This window comes from Aricia agestis, chromosome 14 (assembly GCF_905147365.1).
Source record: "Aricia agestis chromosome 14, ilAriAges1.1, whole genome shotgun sequence".
NCBI lineage: Eukaryota > Metazoa > Arthropoda > Insecta > Lepidoptera > Lycaenidae > Aricia > Aricia agestis.
This window is the reverse complement of record NC_056419.1, coordinates 4,939,923-4,957,341: the sequence shown is the minus strand read 5'-3', so window position 1 is coordinate 4,957,341 and position 17,419 is coordinate 4,939,923. Positions and strand designations below refer to the sequence as shown.

The window sequence follows — 17,419 nt, the reverse complement described above, 5'->3', positions numbered from 1 at the left end:
ATAAATTAAAAAAAAAACTTTCACGAAAATGTTCCGAAAATGTATCGCGATTTTATTTCTAAAATATATAAATAAAACACAAGTTTAATTTGAAAGCTTCTTATCTAAATCAAATCTTCTTTTTTATGTAATGTACATATAAACCAGGTTATTAGGTACAAAGCTTTTTTTAGGCTGCTCTAGAAGTAAACAAACACAATGGACTACTCAGCAATTCAAACACTGGAAACCGCGGCACAGATGCTGATGGTAAATAAAAAACTAATTAAATAATGAAATAAAAGGCATAGTTTGCGGTATTCATTAATTTCTACTTTCAGGCGCCGCCAAATATCGTCACCTCTGAGCAGAGGCACCAAGCAGAGAGTGTCTTTTTGGAGTTTAGAAGCACCAAGAACCCATATCAACTCTGCAGAGAAATACTAGAAAAATCCAGCTCAGACTATGTTCTGTTTGAGGCTGCTAGTCTGATAAAAACTGCACTCATTAGAGAATGGAATCTACTAAGTGACAATGATATATCTTCACTAAGAGAATATTTATTAAACTATCTTCTAAGGAAAGATACACCAAAATTCTTAAAAGAAAAGTTACTACAGGTAGGTGTTACACTAATTTGAATTTCTTTTGGTATTTGTTTTTATTATGTCATCACCAAGTTGAAATGTCCATTTTATTAATTTCTATAATTTTTTCAGACCATTGCTGTAATAATTAAAAGAGGTAGCATCACAGACAGTGGGAGAGAGAGAAAAGCACTGCTCGATGAACTTGAGAAAATAATATTAAGCTCAACTATAAATCACCAACAGCTTGCGTGTTCCTTGATTTTAGCGATAATGCAAGAGTACGCCATAACGGTCAAATCGGCCGACGTGGGTTTGGTATGGGAGGTCCATTTTCGACTGAAGAAATCCTTTGAGGCTTTAGATTTAAAGAGGATATTTAGATTTACTGTAGGAGTTCTAGAACAAATTGTCCGTTCCGGACACCGTCCAGAGGGTGAGCAGGCGTTACTTACGAAGCAACTGTTGACGATAGTAGAGACGGTGCTTTGCTGGAGCCATGTGTCTCCAATGCTCTCAAAACGTTTAACTGGAGCATTTGAGGCCATATATGAAAGTGATAATGCTCCCGCATTACGGTTAAGTCTAAATTGGCGAGATACTATCATGCAGCCGGAACTGATAGCTCTATTTTTTGAGATACACATGTATGTGCGTTCTAATGCCGAATTGGCTAACCCTTCTTTGACATGTCTAGTACAATTGGCCAGTTTGAGTGGAATGGTCGTATCTGCTACTCAGCTCAAACAGCAATACTTTGAAAACTATGTCAACAGTTTCATGAGAATGCTAGCATTCATACAACCCTTTGATAAGGAGATGTTGGGAATATCTGACATATACCGAAGATTGGTGCAGTTCTTCACACCGCCAATGATTGCTGCAACTCCACCTGCTTTTCTACAGAATCTCACTACTTATACTGGACATTGTATTAGGGGTGCAATCATAGAAGAAAGTGTAAGTATTATTTTGAATAAAAATATGTTTATGAATAAAATTTAAAGGTACAAGCTCTGAACTTTGGCTTGTGTACAACAATGATAATTGCTTTTGTTAGTAAAAATTATAATTTAATGGTGGTTGGGTAGAACCACATTTAGAATGGTAGTTTAATTAAAAATATTTTTACAATCCTAATGAATTAGTTACAAAATAACACAGGGAAAACAATAATTATGTTAATGAAATTTTAATGTTTGAATTGGTTATCTCTGAAGTAAATGCCACAATCTAATGTAGAAGTGAATATCAGCATTTTCTATTTGTATTGAAGCTTTTCTAAACAAATTTGTACCAGTGTTAAGATAAAATTAATCATGGATTGAATATCAAATTCTCTTGTCTTGTAAGATTGTCAAAATGCCACACAATTTAGCAGCATAATTCATCTACAGCAGTGGTCCCCAACCTTTTTTTCATATGGACCATAAACATGTTTTGGTCTTTGATGTCCACAACAAAAAATTTTTAGGGTGGAAAAATAATGTTTTTCAAAATTAACGATTTAAAAGTGGAAAAAAAATTACGACCTTCACGACGACTTTTGCCGGTGTGCGTAAATTTCAAAATGGTTTAACAGCACGCGGGCCACATATAAAGTCCCGGTGGGCCGCATGCGTCCCGCGGGCCGCGGGTTGGGGATAGCTGATCTACAGTGAATCAAGTGGTCGTCAAATAATATTATTTGAGGAGCACTTGCTCCTTTATTTACTAGATGACGCCCGCAACTCCGTTGCGCCAATATTAGTTTATCGCGTGGGAACCGTACATTTATCTGGGGTAAAGAGTATCCTCTATGTCCTTTCTCGGGACTCAAAGTATCTCCATATCAAACAGCAAAATCGATTCAGTGGTGAAAAGGTAACAGACAGACAGACACACTTTCGCATTTATAATATTATAATATGGATATGGATAGGTTAGCAAAAATCTTGCTCTAAAAATATTTTGATTATTATATGTATGTTTGTAGATGAATGACGATGAAACTGTGTGGAGAACATCTTTGAACAAGTTCCTACACACTTGGAGCTCAATAGTGCAAGACTCTGATGGGTTTTCCGATGAGACATTAGTGAATTATTGTATAGAGATATTTAATACATACCTACAGTGTCGACTCGCGCCGCCTGACGGGACAAGGTCAGTGAACAATATACATAGTTTAAAGGAAAGGGAACCAGGCAAATGGTTATTACATAAAATGAACAGTTAATGTACCATTACCGTCGAGGAAATATATTCATAGGCAGTTGACTGACCCACGTCACTTGGTTGGATCATGTCAATTCGATGTTAATTCTTCTGTTGTTGGACATGACATGTTTGATCTGCCTATGAATTATCTTCTCTGATACATAGTTGCCAGTATATTATAGTTGTTTAATAAGCTTTCATTGTATCCTTATCCCTGTGAGAGCACTGTCTCCCTATGTTTTAGGTTAAGTACTAAAATTAAGCAGTAAATGCTAGGCTATAGTTTGCAGTGAACTTGGGCTATCTTTCATTGGGAGATTGTTTTTCATTTAAATATTAGATGCCCGGTGAACTTCGTATTAGTTTCCTCCTTCCTTGGACTTTCACGAATTTTTCAAGACTAAAATTGTCCAAATCGGTTCAGCCATTTTCAAGTTTTAGCAAGACTAACAAAAAATTTAAAAATCATTTTAAAGTTTATTATTAGAATATTTTCCCCTTTTATAACTTAAAAATACATTTTCAGAGGTGTAGAATCTAGGGATGGATGTAATGATGATATCAAAGATGACATGGAGGAAGACGAACGGACATTACACAGCAATGTCCTCATGACGATTGGGGCAGTTGCCAGAAAGGCCCCGGCACATTGCTCCCATGTGTTATATACGTTGCTGACCGATAGAAGCAAGCGGTAAATTATATTTAATTTTCTTAAATAATTGTAATTTGCATAATTATAATCATTTATTTAAGAGATTATTATAATAAATAATTATGATTACAGTAGTTGCTTATTACCAAGGAGTGGATAGTAAAATCATTTTATTTGTGTAGATAAAATGATTTTTATACAGTAATTTATTTTGTAATTTTAAACTAAATAACGTCTACCTGTATTGTTTTTTTTCTGCAAAATATTCCATTACGTGTTTCCAAAAAAAATGTTTTACAATAGTTTACATAATATGTTTTGTCAACTGATATTATCGGAAGGTTCTAGATATAAGTTCGTATTTTGTTTCCGTAACCTTGCGCGAAAACCGCATATTGCGGTAAAATCAAGGCCGCAGTATTCCTTCAGATATTTTGTTATGGAACTTAGATACATTCTTACCCGACTTTGGCAAAGGAATGGTAATGTTTTGATATTACATATGTGTAAATGACTTTAGCTATTTGTGTATGTATCTAAATATTTTAGTTAAATCATAGCAACTATACTACAAAACGTTTTAAAAATAATGTTGTGTAGAAAAACCGCCTACTTTTAATGCAGTTGGTCTTTTTTTCGCAGTTCCGTTTTTAGCGTTTCCAATAATTTTTGGTGATTGCGGCAATTTATTTTCTTAGTTCATTATCATTTCTTAATCGACATTAAAAAAAGGATTTTCTATGTTCGACTGTAGGGACTGTAGGGCAGGGGTCACCAAATGGCGGACCGCGGTCCGCATCCGTACCGCCGACCCATTGTGTGCGGACCGAGCATTATCGAAGATGAACTTGGTTAAAAATAAATTTCGGTCTCGACTAAGGGGGGTATTACATTATCATTTATATATGATCACTAGCTATTGCCCGCGACTTCGTCCGCGTTAGTATAGTAGATACACGTCCCAAGTATTATTTATTGCACAAAAATATTCAGTGTTATTCAAAACAGCATTGACTTTCCTACGATTTTATTATAATATATAGATGTTCCGCGCGGCTTCGCTTGCGTAATTTAGGAATTTCACGCGACCGTACATTTTTCTACAAAAAATAGCCTATGTCCCTTAACGTGGTCTATTCTTCATGTTTGCCAAATAACATAAAAATTGCAATGCAATAAAATAAGCAATTTCATATAATTTCCCCCGTGTTTTCCACATTTTCCTCTATTTATTCGCTCCTATTAGTCGTAGAATAATAAAATATAGCATATGGCCTTCCCCGATAAATAGGCTATAACACTGAAATAATTTTTCAAATCGGACCAGTACTTCCTGAGATTAGCGCGTTCAAATAAGCCCTTTCAAATAATTTCCCCCCGTTTTTTCCACACTTTCCTCTATTTCTTCGCTCTTATTAGTCTTAGCGTGATAAAATATAGTCTATAACCTTTCTTAACAAATGAGCTATCTAACACTGAAAGATTTTTTTAAATCGAACCAGTAGTTCCTGAGATTAGCGCGTTCAAATAAGCCCTTTCATTTAATTTCCCCCGTTTTTTCCACATTTTCCACTATTTCTTCGTTCTCATTAGTCTTAGCGTGATAAAATATAGCCTATAGCCTTTCTCGATCAATGGGCTATCTAACACTGAAAGAATTTTTCAAATCGGACCAGTAGTTCCTGAGATTAGCACGTTCAAATAAGCCCTTTCAAATAATTTCCCCCCGTTTTTTCCACATTTTCCTCTATTTCTTCGTTTCTATTAGTCTTAGCGTGATAAAATATAGCCTATAGCCTTCCTCAATAAATGGGCTATCTAACACTGAAAGAATTTTTCAAATCGGACCAGTAGTTCCTGAGATTAGCGCGTTCAAACAAACAAACAAACAAACTAACAAACTCTGCAGAATTATAATATTAGTATAGATTTCTATGATCATATATAGGATCCAATATATATGATTATTTGATCATATCTGCATATTACATTATCATATTTCATTGATCCTATTTTACGTCATATTATGTGGTTTCAATAGCCAATGGAGAGCGCTAAAGCTGACAGGTATTGACGTCAGGGTTACTAGATCTCAGAGAATTCGATTTGTCAAAAGACATCGTCATTTTTAATATGGCTTGTTTTTTGTTATTTCAGCAAGATTATTCAAGTATATAATTAGAAAAATAATTACATTACATTATTTGAAACATATTAACGAACAAGAAATTAAAAACTCTTTTTTATATTAAATAACTGGCAACACCTATTTCTATGACCGTATTGGATCCAATCTCTCAGCAAATGTCAAAAATCTATGATCAAGGAAGAAATGAATCATATGTCTATATTACATTATCCAATATCATTGACTCAATGATCTCGGATCCAATATATATGATAATCTAATATCCCCCTTACTGATGAACATCTCCAGGATTTAATGTCAGCTTGCATGATGCATCCCAAACTTCGTACAGAAAATAATTAGCAACAAAAATGGACACTTTTCTCATTGATATGTAAATAAATAACTTTGTAATTTCCGTAATTATCTAAAAGTGTGGACCGCGAAGGTCATTTAATTTCTTAAAATGGACCCCGAGCGAAACTAATTGGTGACCCCTGCTTTAGGGTGTGTAACTGTATGCGGGTTCCGTGTAAAAGTAGCTACGCTGAAAGACCAAATTTTTATTTATTTTTTTATTTATTTATAATTTATTGTGCACAGGAAATATAACAATATAACAGTTTACACAGAAAGACGACACAAAGGATCTGCTTATTTCTAAAAGAAATCTCTTCCAGCAGCCCTACGGAGAGAGATAGGATTAAAACAGCAGATAGGACGTGCACGAATATGATTACATTAAATTTACAATAATAATATATGCTCGTTAAAAGTAAAACTAATACTTACTATAATACTAAAACGACAAAAGATAATATATATGAAAATGACAAAACAAATAAATAATAAATATCAATATAATACAAAATGCTATATTTATAACATATAATAATATAACTATAATAAATAAATACTATATGTACATACAAGGTGTAACAAAAATAAGTGATAATACTTTAGGGTGTGTATGTGTTCCTTATAGAGAGTTTACTGTGAAAGTAGCAGCGCTGAAAGACCAAAAAATTTTTTCACTTTTGTATGGGGAAACTCGTGACGCTCGGGTCCTTGCCCATACAAAAGTGAAAAAAATTTTTCGTCTTTCAGCGCTGCTACTTTCACAGTGAACTCTCTACAAGGAACACGTACACACCCTAAAGTATTATCACTTATTTTTGTTACACCCTGTATAATAATGGTACTTAAATGGATAGAGATTCAAGGTAGTGCTCTTTCAATCGACGTTTAAAGACAGCAATGGTGGGACTGTCACGGATGGTGTGAGGAAGCGAGTTCCACAATCTGACAGCATGAACAGTAAAGGAATAGGAGTAGAAATTGGAACGACGGGAGGGGAGGGAGAGGTTTGACCGGACGTTGGACCTGCATGGGATATCGGGAGGGCGAGAGAAGTTGAAGCGGTCAAGGAGGTATGGAGGAGAGAGAGGATTATAAAGGATGTTGTAAAGCATGGAAAGGATATGGGAGTTGCGACGGAGATGAATAGGAAGCCACTTGAGTTTGGAGCGGTAGGCCGAGATGTGATCATACTTTCTCAGACCAAATATGAAACGGATACAGAGGTTCTGTAAGCGCTCCAACCTCGTTAACTGCTCTTCAGTGACGTCTAGGTAGCAGGAATCGGCGTAGTCGAGGATGGGAAATATGAGTGCTTGGACAAGGAAAATTTTGGTCTGTATGGGTAAAAAGTTTTGGAGGCATCTCAACGTGTGCAGTGAGTAGTGCACTTTCCTGCTCACTTCAGTGACCTGATGAATCCACGATAGGTTACAGTCTAGAATTATACCTAGGTTTTTGGCCGAATCTGTGTAATTAATTACGGTACCATTGTAAATGACACTAGGCACGTTACTAAGCCGTTGTGTCATATACCTGCTGCCAATAATTATTGCTTGTGATTTGCCAGGATTGACTAACAAGCCGAATGACTTAGCCCAATCTGCTATGCGTTCGAGATCTGAGTTAATGTCGCCAACCGTAGAGTCAATATCCAGAATGTGAGAATGACGATAAATCTGCAAGTCGTCCGCGTAGAGATGGAAGTAAGATGTTATTATTAGAGTGATATTATTTATAAATATTGAAAAAAGGAGAGGAGAGAGAACGCCACCTTGAGGCACTCCTGCATCAAGATCGGACCAGTCAGAGACAGCCTCACCAAAGCGGACTCGCTGTGATCGTCCCCGGAGATATGAATCTAGCCAGTTTATCACGGAAGAGGAGAGGTTAAGGGAGCGAAGGACTGAAAGAAGGATGTCGAAGTCAACAGAATTAAACGCATTGCTAAAGTCAAGTAACACTAGTATGGAGATACATTTATTTTCTAAAGCAAGGCGTAGGTCATCAGTAACTTTAAGCAGTGCTGTCACAGTACTGTGACCAGGACGGAAGCCGGATTGGAAAGGGGAAAGCAAATGGTTGGATGATAAAAAATGGGAAAGCTGTTTATGCACAATATGTTTTTTAAACTTTTGTATGGGAAAACTTGTCACGCTGGGGCGCTTCCCCATACAAATCTCAAAAAAAGTTGGTCTTTTAGCGCTGCTACTTTCACAGTGAACTCTCTACAAGGAACACAATATACACGACCTAAAGTATTATCACTTAGGTTTGTTAGGTAGGTGTATGCGTATTTATTCTATTTATATTTTTTTTTAGCTTGGAAGGTCAACTGCAACTGGTGCATATGGGCAAGATGAATGTTGCCAATATGGGTGACCAGCTTGTACCGCTATTCGAGGACCTACACTGGATACTGATGATTACAGGTAAGGGGTATGTTCGTAATGGTGCTCCCTCACCGGGAGCATTCGCTTGTAATGTAACGTTACAGTGTCGAGCATTACAATGCGCACCTTGTAATGATACAGTGTGTAATATCTTGATACAACTTGTAACATCAACTAGCTATGGAATGCGCAAAGTCGAATGTTACATTACAAGCGAATGCTCGTCGGTCAGGGAGGTAGTATTGTAATGTAATTTTTTTTAATTTATTTATTTATATCCATACAATATATACCTTAATGACTAACATAAGTAGTACATATAAATTATAATATTATACACTTAATAACTACACTTTATCACGAGTTATCGGCGACGTGACGCGCGCTTCATTCCGGAGTCTCCCCCGGAACCTTCGGTAGACCACACCAGTCGGCCAGGATTCCTCCGCTTCAAAGGTCGACAGAAAATGCGTCGGTACTCTCACCACAAAGGAATTGAAGTTGACCTTGTGGCGAGACTGCAGATGCTCGACCCTCAATGTGAAGTGGAGGGATATCTTGAGTATCTTCTTACTTGTAATGTAATGCTCAAAGTCGAATCTTTAATGTTACATTACACGTGTAATGTAATGCTCAAAAACGAATCTATAATGTTACATTACAAGTGAATGCTCACGGTGTGGGAGCAGCTTAAAGCATTTAAGACGGGAGTCATCTTCTTGACTGCTGCTTATTAGGTTACATAGAACTTCATATTATAAAGAACTAGATGACGCCCGCAACTCCGTTGCGCCAAAATTCGTTTATCGCGCGGGACCCGTACATTTTTCCGGGATGAAAACTATTCTAATAAATGTCCTTTCCTGGGACTCAAAGTATCTCCATGCCAAATTTCAGTTCAATGACTTCGTTTTGCTAGAATAGAACTGGTTTATGCCGCGTGAATCGTACATATGCTTGTCACTGGTACTCAAAGTATCTACACCTACTTTGTTTGAATCTAAATTCAACGATTTTAACCTTATGAGGTAACATGCATTTACAGGGTGTAAATACTTTAGGATGTGTAAGTCTTCCTTAGTAGCAGCGCTGAAAGACCAAATTTTTAATTCACTTTTATATGGGAAAGGAAAGCGCCCCAGCGTCACGAGTTTCCCAATACTAAAGTGAAAAAAATGGCCTTTCAGCGCTGCTACTTTCACAGTGAACTCTCTACTAAGAACACATGGATATGGATAATAGAAAGTCAGTCTTTTCGCTCGGTTAGTTCATGAATCATGTTCCCTGAATGTTCATTCGGACATCCATACTTCCATACTAATATTATAAATGCGAAAGTGTGTCTGTCTGTCTGTCAGTTGCCTCTTCACGCCCATACTGCTGAACCGATTTTGCTGAAATTTGGTATGGAGATACTTTGAGTCCCGGGAAAGGACATAGGATACTTTTTGTTCCAGGAAAATGTACGGTTCCCGCGCGATAAACGAAGTTTGCCGCAACGGAGTTGCGGGCGTCATGTAGTTAAATATACATACAAAATAAAAGTATCCACTTTATTTTCAGGACATTTTCTAGCCTACGACTGTATAGAGGGTGAAACTGTGAAGATTCCGCCCGAGATAGTGCAATACAGTATTTCTCAAAACGGCAACGTGGAGGCCTCGCTACGGTATTTAGTCGGAGAGTCCACTAATAGTGAGAATGTTGATGCTGTGTTCAAGTGAGTATAGCACGCGGATATGGGCGTACCCAGGTTCTTATGCCAGGGGGGGAAGGGGGGCAAATTACCCAGGTCCTGGGCCAGGGGGGGGCAAATCAGATTTTTCACAAGCAAGGTGTTTATAAAGAATAAAAAATTGATAATTTTTAGTTGTAAAAATATTGTATTGCAAACAAATGGCAAAACTTAGTTTTCTTAATTTTTAATTTTTTAAGATAAAAGTACTAGATAATATACTTAGTAGGGACGTCAACATGATCCAGGGGGGGGGCAGCCCCCCCTGCCCCCCCCTCGGTACGCCCATGCACACGGACATAGTAAAAGGAGGGGAAGTAAGTTATCTTCATACAAAGGCACCGCGCGCGGCCTGTATGTGTGCGCCATAGTATCAATGCGTCGCCACACGGCACACAACAAAATCTCGGCGGTACCAGCCTTGTAAAACTGGCCGAGATTTTGTTGTGTGCCGTACGTGGCGACGCATTGATACTATGGCGCACACATACAAGCCGCGCGCGGTGCCTTTGTATGAAGATAACTTACTTCCCCTCCTTTTACTATGACGCGGACGTTATGGCGCACTTTCACTGGTCGATAGCCCGCATGCGGGTGCGGGAGATTTCTGAAAGGCATGCCACGACCAATGAAAATGCGCCATTAGTTGTTATAGACTCCCCGTATGCTGTATACCGTACGAGTTAACGACTAACCCTTAGAGCCGCATTTTGCATATTTTTAAGCTATTGCTATAATATATATGCTTTCATCGTAGGCTTTGAGCCCGGCGACCGAGCAAGAAATTCCGTAACGAAAAATACTTAACATTCGTCTAAGGGCCAACCCACACGCACCACAACCACACCACGTGGTCGGGCGTATATTTCGTATTGTAAATGAGCAGGACTGTTCATACTTACCACATTTTGCAGCCGTTGTCGACCGCGTGTGTGATACTTGACGCAACCACGTTTATACGTGGGAGAGCCATGCTTCGGCACGAATGGGCCGGCTCGACCGGAGAAATACCACGTTCTCACAGAAAACCGGCGTGAAACAGCACTTGCGCTGTATTTCGTCGAGTGAGTGAGTTTACCGGAGGCCCAATCCCCTACCCTCCCCTATTTCCTTCCCTTCCCTACCCTCCCCTATTACCCTATTCCCTCTTAAAAGGCCGGCAACGCAGTTGCAGCTCTTCTGATGCTGCGAGTGTCCATGGGCGACGGAAGTTGCTTTCCATCAGGTGACCCGTTTGCTCGTTTGCCCCCTTATTTCATAAATAAAAAAATAAAAAAAGAACTAGTTGCCGACCCGTCCCCGACCCGTTTCATTGACTTTCGTACGTAATCACATCGCAACCACTGGCGGTAACGCAACCATGTCGGCATTTTGTCGGTACCACAACGCAACTACAAAAAGCTGCAGCGACACCATTCACACGTAACCACTGCTTGACGGCATTTTGTCGTTGCGACGTGGTGTGGTTTGGTACGTGTGGGTTGGCCCTAACGTCGTTTCAGTTCGGTAAACTTCGGCTCGGTGTGGCACGGGGTTGTGGTTTTTTTTTTATGAAATAAGGGGGCAAACGAGCAAACGGGTCACCTGGTGGAAAGCAATTCGTCGCCCATGGACACTCGCAGCATCAGAAGAGCTGCAGGTGCGTTGCTGGCCTTTTAAGAGGGAATAGAGTAATAGGGGAGGGTAGCGAAGGGAAGGGAATAGGGGAGGGAAGGGAATAGGGTAGGGGATTGGGCCTCCGGTAAACTCACTTACTCGGCGAAACACAGCGCAAGCGCTGTTTCACGCCGGTTTTCTGTGAGAACGTGGTATTTCTACGGTCGAGCAGGCCCATTCGTGCCGAAGCATGGCTCTCCCACGTATATGTGGTGCTCGCCGCACGTTGATTTTTATCAACTTATGCAATTATAAGACGTATGCGAATTATAATTGCATAAGCTGATAAAAGATGCTTTGCAATAGCTTTACCGCGGCAGTCCCCGAGTGCCACACGTAATTCTTTTAAATAATAATAATTATTTAAAAAAAACAGGCATGTCGGCATTTTGTCGGTACCACAACGCAACTACAAAAAGCTGCAGCGACACCATTCACACGTAACCACTGCTTGACGGCATTTTGTCGTTGCGACGTGGTGTGGTTTGGTACGTGTGGGTTGGCCCTAACGTCGTTTCAGTTCGGTAAACTTCGGCTCGGTGTGGCACGGGGTTGTGGTTTTTTTTTTATGAAATAAGGGGGCAAACGAGCAAACGGGTCACCTGGTGGAAAGCAATTCGTCGCCCATGGACACTCGCAGCATCAGAAGAGCTGCAGGTGCGTTGCTGGCCTTTTAAGAGGGAATAGAGTAATAGGGGAGGGTAGCGAAGGGAAGGGAATAGGGGAGGGAAGGGAATAGGGTAGGGGATTGGGCCTCCGGTAAACTCACTTACTCGGCGAAACACAGCGCAAGCGCTGTTTCACGCCGGTTTTCTGTGAGAACGTGGTATTTCTACGGTCGAGCAGGCCCATTCGTGCCGAAGCATGGCTCTCCCACGTATATGTGGTGCTCGCCGCACGTTGATTTTTATCAACTTATGCAATTATAAGACGTATGCGAATTATAATTGCATAAGCTGATAAAAGATGCTTTGCAATAGCTTTACCGCGGCAGTCCCCGAGTGCCACACGTAATTCTTTTAAATAATAATAATTATTTAAAAAAAACAGGTAGTAGCCTATGGATTGATAATAAATTTTTAAAGAAAACATCGCAGCTTTAGGGTTCTAAAAAACTTTCTTAATATATAACAATAAACTCCCACACCGGTTTCGGTGACTGTGGCCGGTTGAAACCAGGCCAGTTACGCAGGAGTAATTTTATAGTGCCCAAGTGTGTGCGCAGTTCTTAATATAGCTCCATATAGAAGTAACAAACATGCTCTCATTCTTACCAAGTTTAATACGAAACCATTACAGCCATACAATGTTTAAATTGATATTATATTCATGAGGTTATTTTTGTATTCTTACAACGCAGAAAGATCATGTTAGAATACAAAACATTACAATTTGAATTGTGAACAATATTCTAATGCGAAGATGTAATCAGTTATTGAAATTGCTTGTGTGACTTTAACCATTTGACTATCATTATCAGCTATTTCCGATGTTCTTATCCGACTGCGAAAGCCAAAACGAAGGGTATTGATTTTGGTAGTTTGTGTATGTAATATAATATGACATGCATATTGCTTACTACTATATAAAAACTGTATATTTTCCTAAATAAAAAAATATTATCCTTGTCCTTTCTCAAAGGATTTCCGTTCCAAACATCAAATAGGTTGCCCAGTTTAAGATGACGCCGCGTTAAAATAATAAACCGTGTTGGATATGTTTTAGATTGCTTGCTTGGATATGTTTTAGAAGCTATGGAACAGCAAAAACTGGAAAGGGCGTAAGCGACAAAAAAAATGGTTTTTGTCGCGTAATTTATAAACCATAAATACATTTCATATAAGCTATGGGCAAATTAAGGCGTATACTTGAACCTATTTATGTACAAATTTTGGAAGCTTAAATCACTGTCCTCTGTTGACAAAATAGGAATCCCTTTTTTTACAGAGGTATTTTTGATTGATTATTCTGTGCTATAAAAGTTGACCAATCGTGTTATGCTATGGGTAATTCAAAGACAAAGACATGATGAATACTGACCATGAACTTTAATTTCTTTGCTTTAGTCATTGCTGAGAAAAATCGATATCGCTACAGCCAAATTATCAAGGCGTCCGCGCCTTAAGAACGCTATCATATTTTTTCAAAAATATCAGCGATTTTCAGGTACCATTTTAAAGAATTAGGAGTGCGAGGATATTTTGGTTTCAAATGAAAGATAATATATTCATCTCCACTATAAAATGTTTATAGCCGCATACAAAATTTTCCCATAAATATGTTTTACGTTTATGTTTCACAATAATCGCAAAAGATAAAAAAAAATGGGGTTTGATTAGGTACCATTATAGCTAAATGCACTGAACTAAGGAAAATAAATATACAAAAAAACTCTCTGTACGAATAGCTAAATATTTTATATAAAAATAAATAACACTTCCATTTATAAGAAAAATAAGAAACGCTCTCTTTCTTCATACATTTTCGCCCTATCAAGAACGCGTCGAGCGTCGTAACCGCCACTGTGTTATTTTAATGCTTGTTCTCACCAACGGTCTCCTAACGCTAAGTGTTCCCTAGCGATCTTTGCGGGTCAAATATCTCTTAAAACAAACACATTTAAAAAAAAGTTATGTTTTGCAAAAGTTCTTACGGACGAACGTGACACACAAAAATTCGTGAAATCTTGAAGTATATGTAGGGTACATATACTTCAAGATTTCACGAATTTTTGTGTGTAATGGCCGCTAGGGGGTCCTTAAGCGTAAAGAGGTAACAGACAGAGACACTTTTCGCATTTTAATATTAGTAAGGATGTCTGTCAGATCTTTGTTACGTCCTAACTCTAGGTTCGTCTTGGTCGTGCGATGAACATGCGATGAAGCTATTGAATCTCGGGCTTTGAGGGGTGACCGAATCAAGAAATTCCGTGACGAAAAACACCTTACATTCGTCTAACGCAGTGTTTCCCAAACTTGTCGGGACCGCGACCCATCTACAAGAAAGTTTAAAGTTCGCGGCCCACCTTGTGTCATGAAGACAAAAAGCGGTATGTTGCTGCCGCTGACCATATCATCATCGTCAGCCTACTGACGTTCACTGCTGGACTTGGGCATTTTCTAAAGCTCCTCACCACACCCATTTCAATTAAAAAACGTACCGTACGTAAGTACGACAATCGTCCTATAGTTTCAGGGCCCACCCAAAATCTACCCGACTAGGGATTGCAATCCGGACCGGATTTGACCGGATTCCTATCAATCCGGGCGGATTGATGAAACTGAATTAAGAAGCGAAAATCATTCTACTTTTGCTTTTTAATTCGAAAACAAGGCATATGCATCTCTACTCTGTACATCTGGTGTCGCATACTACGGTGATCTCGTGGACAGCGCTAGGAACTTCCGTGCCTTCAAGCGTTTTTGTCACAATTACTACTGGCAACAGTCTAACACAATAAATTGATTTAGCTCTAGCGTAGTATTCACTATTATTATTAACGTTTATTCCCGTGGTGCTTCCCCCTTCCAGTTCTTTGACTTTCGGTCACTGCAACTTTGTGCTGTCTGCCGCTTTATATGGGGAGGGAATCTGGAATTCTTCCTACTCCTCCTATTTTCTTCTGATTAATTTCGTTGCGGGTCCCAAGACAGCTTTAGCATATCCCTCGGGCTCCCTGAGATCATATCAAAGGGTTTTCGTGGTTGGATACCGCTGTCGATCCTGGCGACACAGGAGATACAGTGGTCCGTTTTAAAGATGCATCTCTAGTAGCTGATTCGTACAGTATTTTCAAAGCGATACAACCATATTTTAGGGTTCTGTAGTCAACGAGGAACCCTTATAGTTTCGGTCTGCTCGTCCGTTTGTCCGTCTGTCTGTCCGCGGTTTTCCTCAGAGACTATAGGACCTACAAGGCTATAATTCGACATGAATGCACATATTAATTATGCCGAAAAAAAAGTATATAAAATGTTATTTTTTTATGGTACCTCCCCTACACATCAAGAGGGGATGATATTTTTTTTCGCATCCACCCCACCGTGTGAGGTGTCGTGGGATAGGTTTTTTTAAAAATATTACGACTATTTATAGATCATTTTCTGGTTTAGGGATCTATTTGTGAAATATGAAGTTTTAAAGTGGAAAAAATCGTTAGAGTCTACCAGATAAACGATTGCTTCTGGAAATGTGACAAAATTCACAGGAGTAGGAAATATGCTGAATTTAAAATGAAAGTTATCACGGCTAAGAAGACTTCATAAGTTATTAAGTAATAGTTGATCAACCAAAAACATATTCGGCGAAGTATAAAGGAACTTTTCGTTCAAATTCCTTTGAATGTAACTGTAATGATGTGGTTAGTAGTGTAAACCACGTTATTAATGTACATTCATTGACCATGCAAAATTATCAAAAACTAGCGGTACTACGGAACCCTATATTGCGCATTGCCCGACATGCACTTGGCTGGTTTTTAAATTTGGTGCCTGGAATAGGATTTTCAATGTCCGTATGGTTGCTCAAGCACTTACGGCGTTATCGCAATATAGTCGGTCATAGTCTAGACTCTAGAGGACTGAGCAGGTCAATATGTATGGGACTGACCATACGATGTTTCTTTCACTGTACAAGCGTCCGTATTATGTACTTGAAATCTGAAAATGTCTCATTGGTTCACGATTCCACCCAGGATCGGACCTGCACCCTCCCCACTACCATACTTATTTGTAGTTAATGGTGAGTTAAATATTTAATGATATAGATCAATTTGTTGCTCTTCATTTAAAAGTAACTTATTGGTCACCACCAAATTGTCATATAGCAAGCGATTTCTAATAGAGTTGCTTTTCAGCTTCTATTAAAAGTTATTCATGCAATAACCATATCAATTTGCCACAAATTGCTAATACCGGATCCGGTCTCCGGATCCGGTATATTGGGACCGGATCCGGTACCCGTAAAATGATGCCGGATCCGGGATATACCGGACCCGGTTTTCCGGATTGCAATCCCTATACCCGACCCACACTTTGGGAAATGCTGGTCTAACGTCGTTTCAGTTCAGCAGATTTCGGCTCGGTGTGCGACGTTGCCAGACTTCGGCACGGTGTTTGTGAACTATAATTGCATAAGTTGATAAAAAATGCTATGCAATAGCTTTACCGCGGCAGTCCCCGAGTGCCACTAGTTTTTTTTTAATGACTATCTTTTTATTCCCAGACTAATAGGCGAGGTGCTACGTATAAGTGCTTGGGAGTGTGCCGCGTTGGAAGCGGGTCTGGGTTCGGTGTTCAGTCCGGAACTGTCTGCTACTATATCCTGGCTGCTGAAGATATGGGCTAACTCGTACCTACTACCACAGACTACGGAGAACTCCGAGGTAAGTTATAAAAAAATGCAAGTCGAGTTATGTTTAAATTATTGTATTGTCTATGGTAAGTTGGGAGTTTGCTTATGGTATGCAGTGAAAAAAAGGATACTATAATATCCTGGCTGCTCAAGATATGGGCTAACTAATACCTTCTGCCTCAGACTACAGAGAACTCTTCCCCCTTAGTTCGGACATCAATTTCATTACAATTTGGCTGTCTCCCGCTTTGCTTGGGGAGGGAAATTGGATATCTCCTACTTCTCCTAAATTTCTTCTGATTAATTTCGTTGCGTGTCCCAAGACATATTTAGCTTGTCCCTCGGGCATCCCTGAGATCATATCAAAGGGTTTTCGTG

General features: G+C 39.1%; 1 protein-coding gene across 1 annotated transcript in view; it reads left to right on the top strand.

Moving 5' to 3' along the window:
- Positions 1 to 29: 29 nt before the first annotated feature.
- LOC121733602 (exportin-4-like) overlaps positions 30 to 17,419 on the top strand; it is a 27,274-nt gene continuing 9,884 nt past the window's right edge. Inside the window, exons 1-8 of the mRNA XM_042123897.1 lie at positions 30 to 249; positions 321 to 599; positions 699 to 1,526; positions 2,542 to 2,711; positions 3,292 to 3,459; positions 8,228 to 8,337; positions 9,862 to 10,018; positions 16,913 to 17,072. Coding sequence (XP_041979831.1) covers positions 199 to 249; positions 321 to 599; positions 699 to 1,526; positions 2,542 to 2,711; positions 3,292 to 3,459; positions 8,228 to 8,337; positions 9,862 to 10,018; positions 16,913 to 17,072 — 1,923 coding nt within the window. The 5' untranslated portion in view covers positions 30 to 198. The remainder of the gene's footprint in view (positions 250 to 320; positions 600 to 698; positions 1,527 to 2,541; positions 2,712 to 3,291; positions 3,460 to 8,227; positions 8,338 to 9,861; positions 10,019 to 16,912; positions 17,073 to 17,419) is intronic.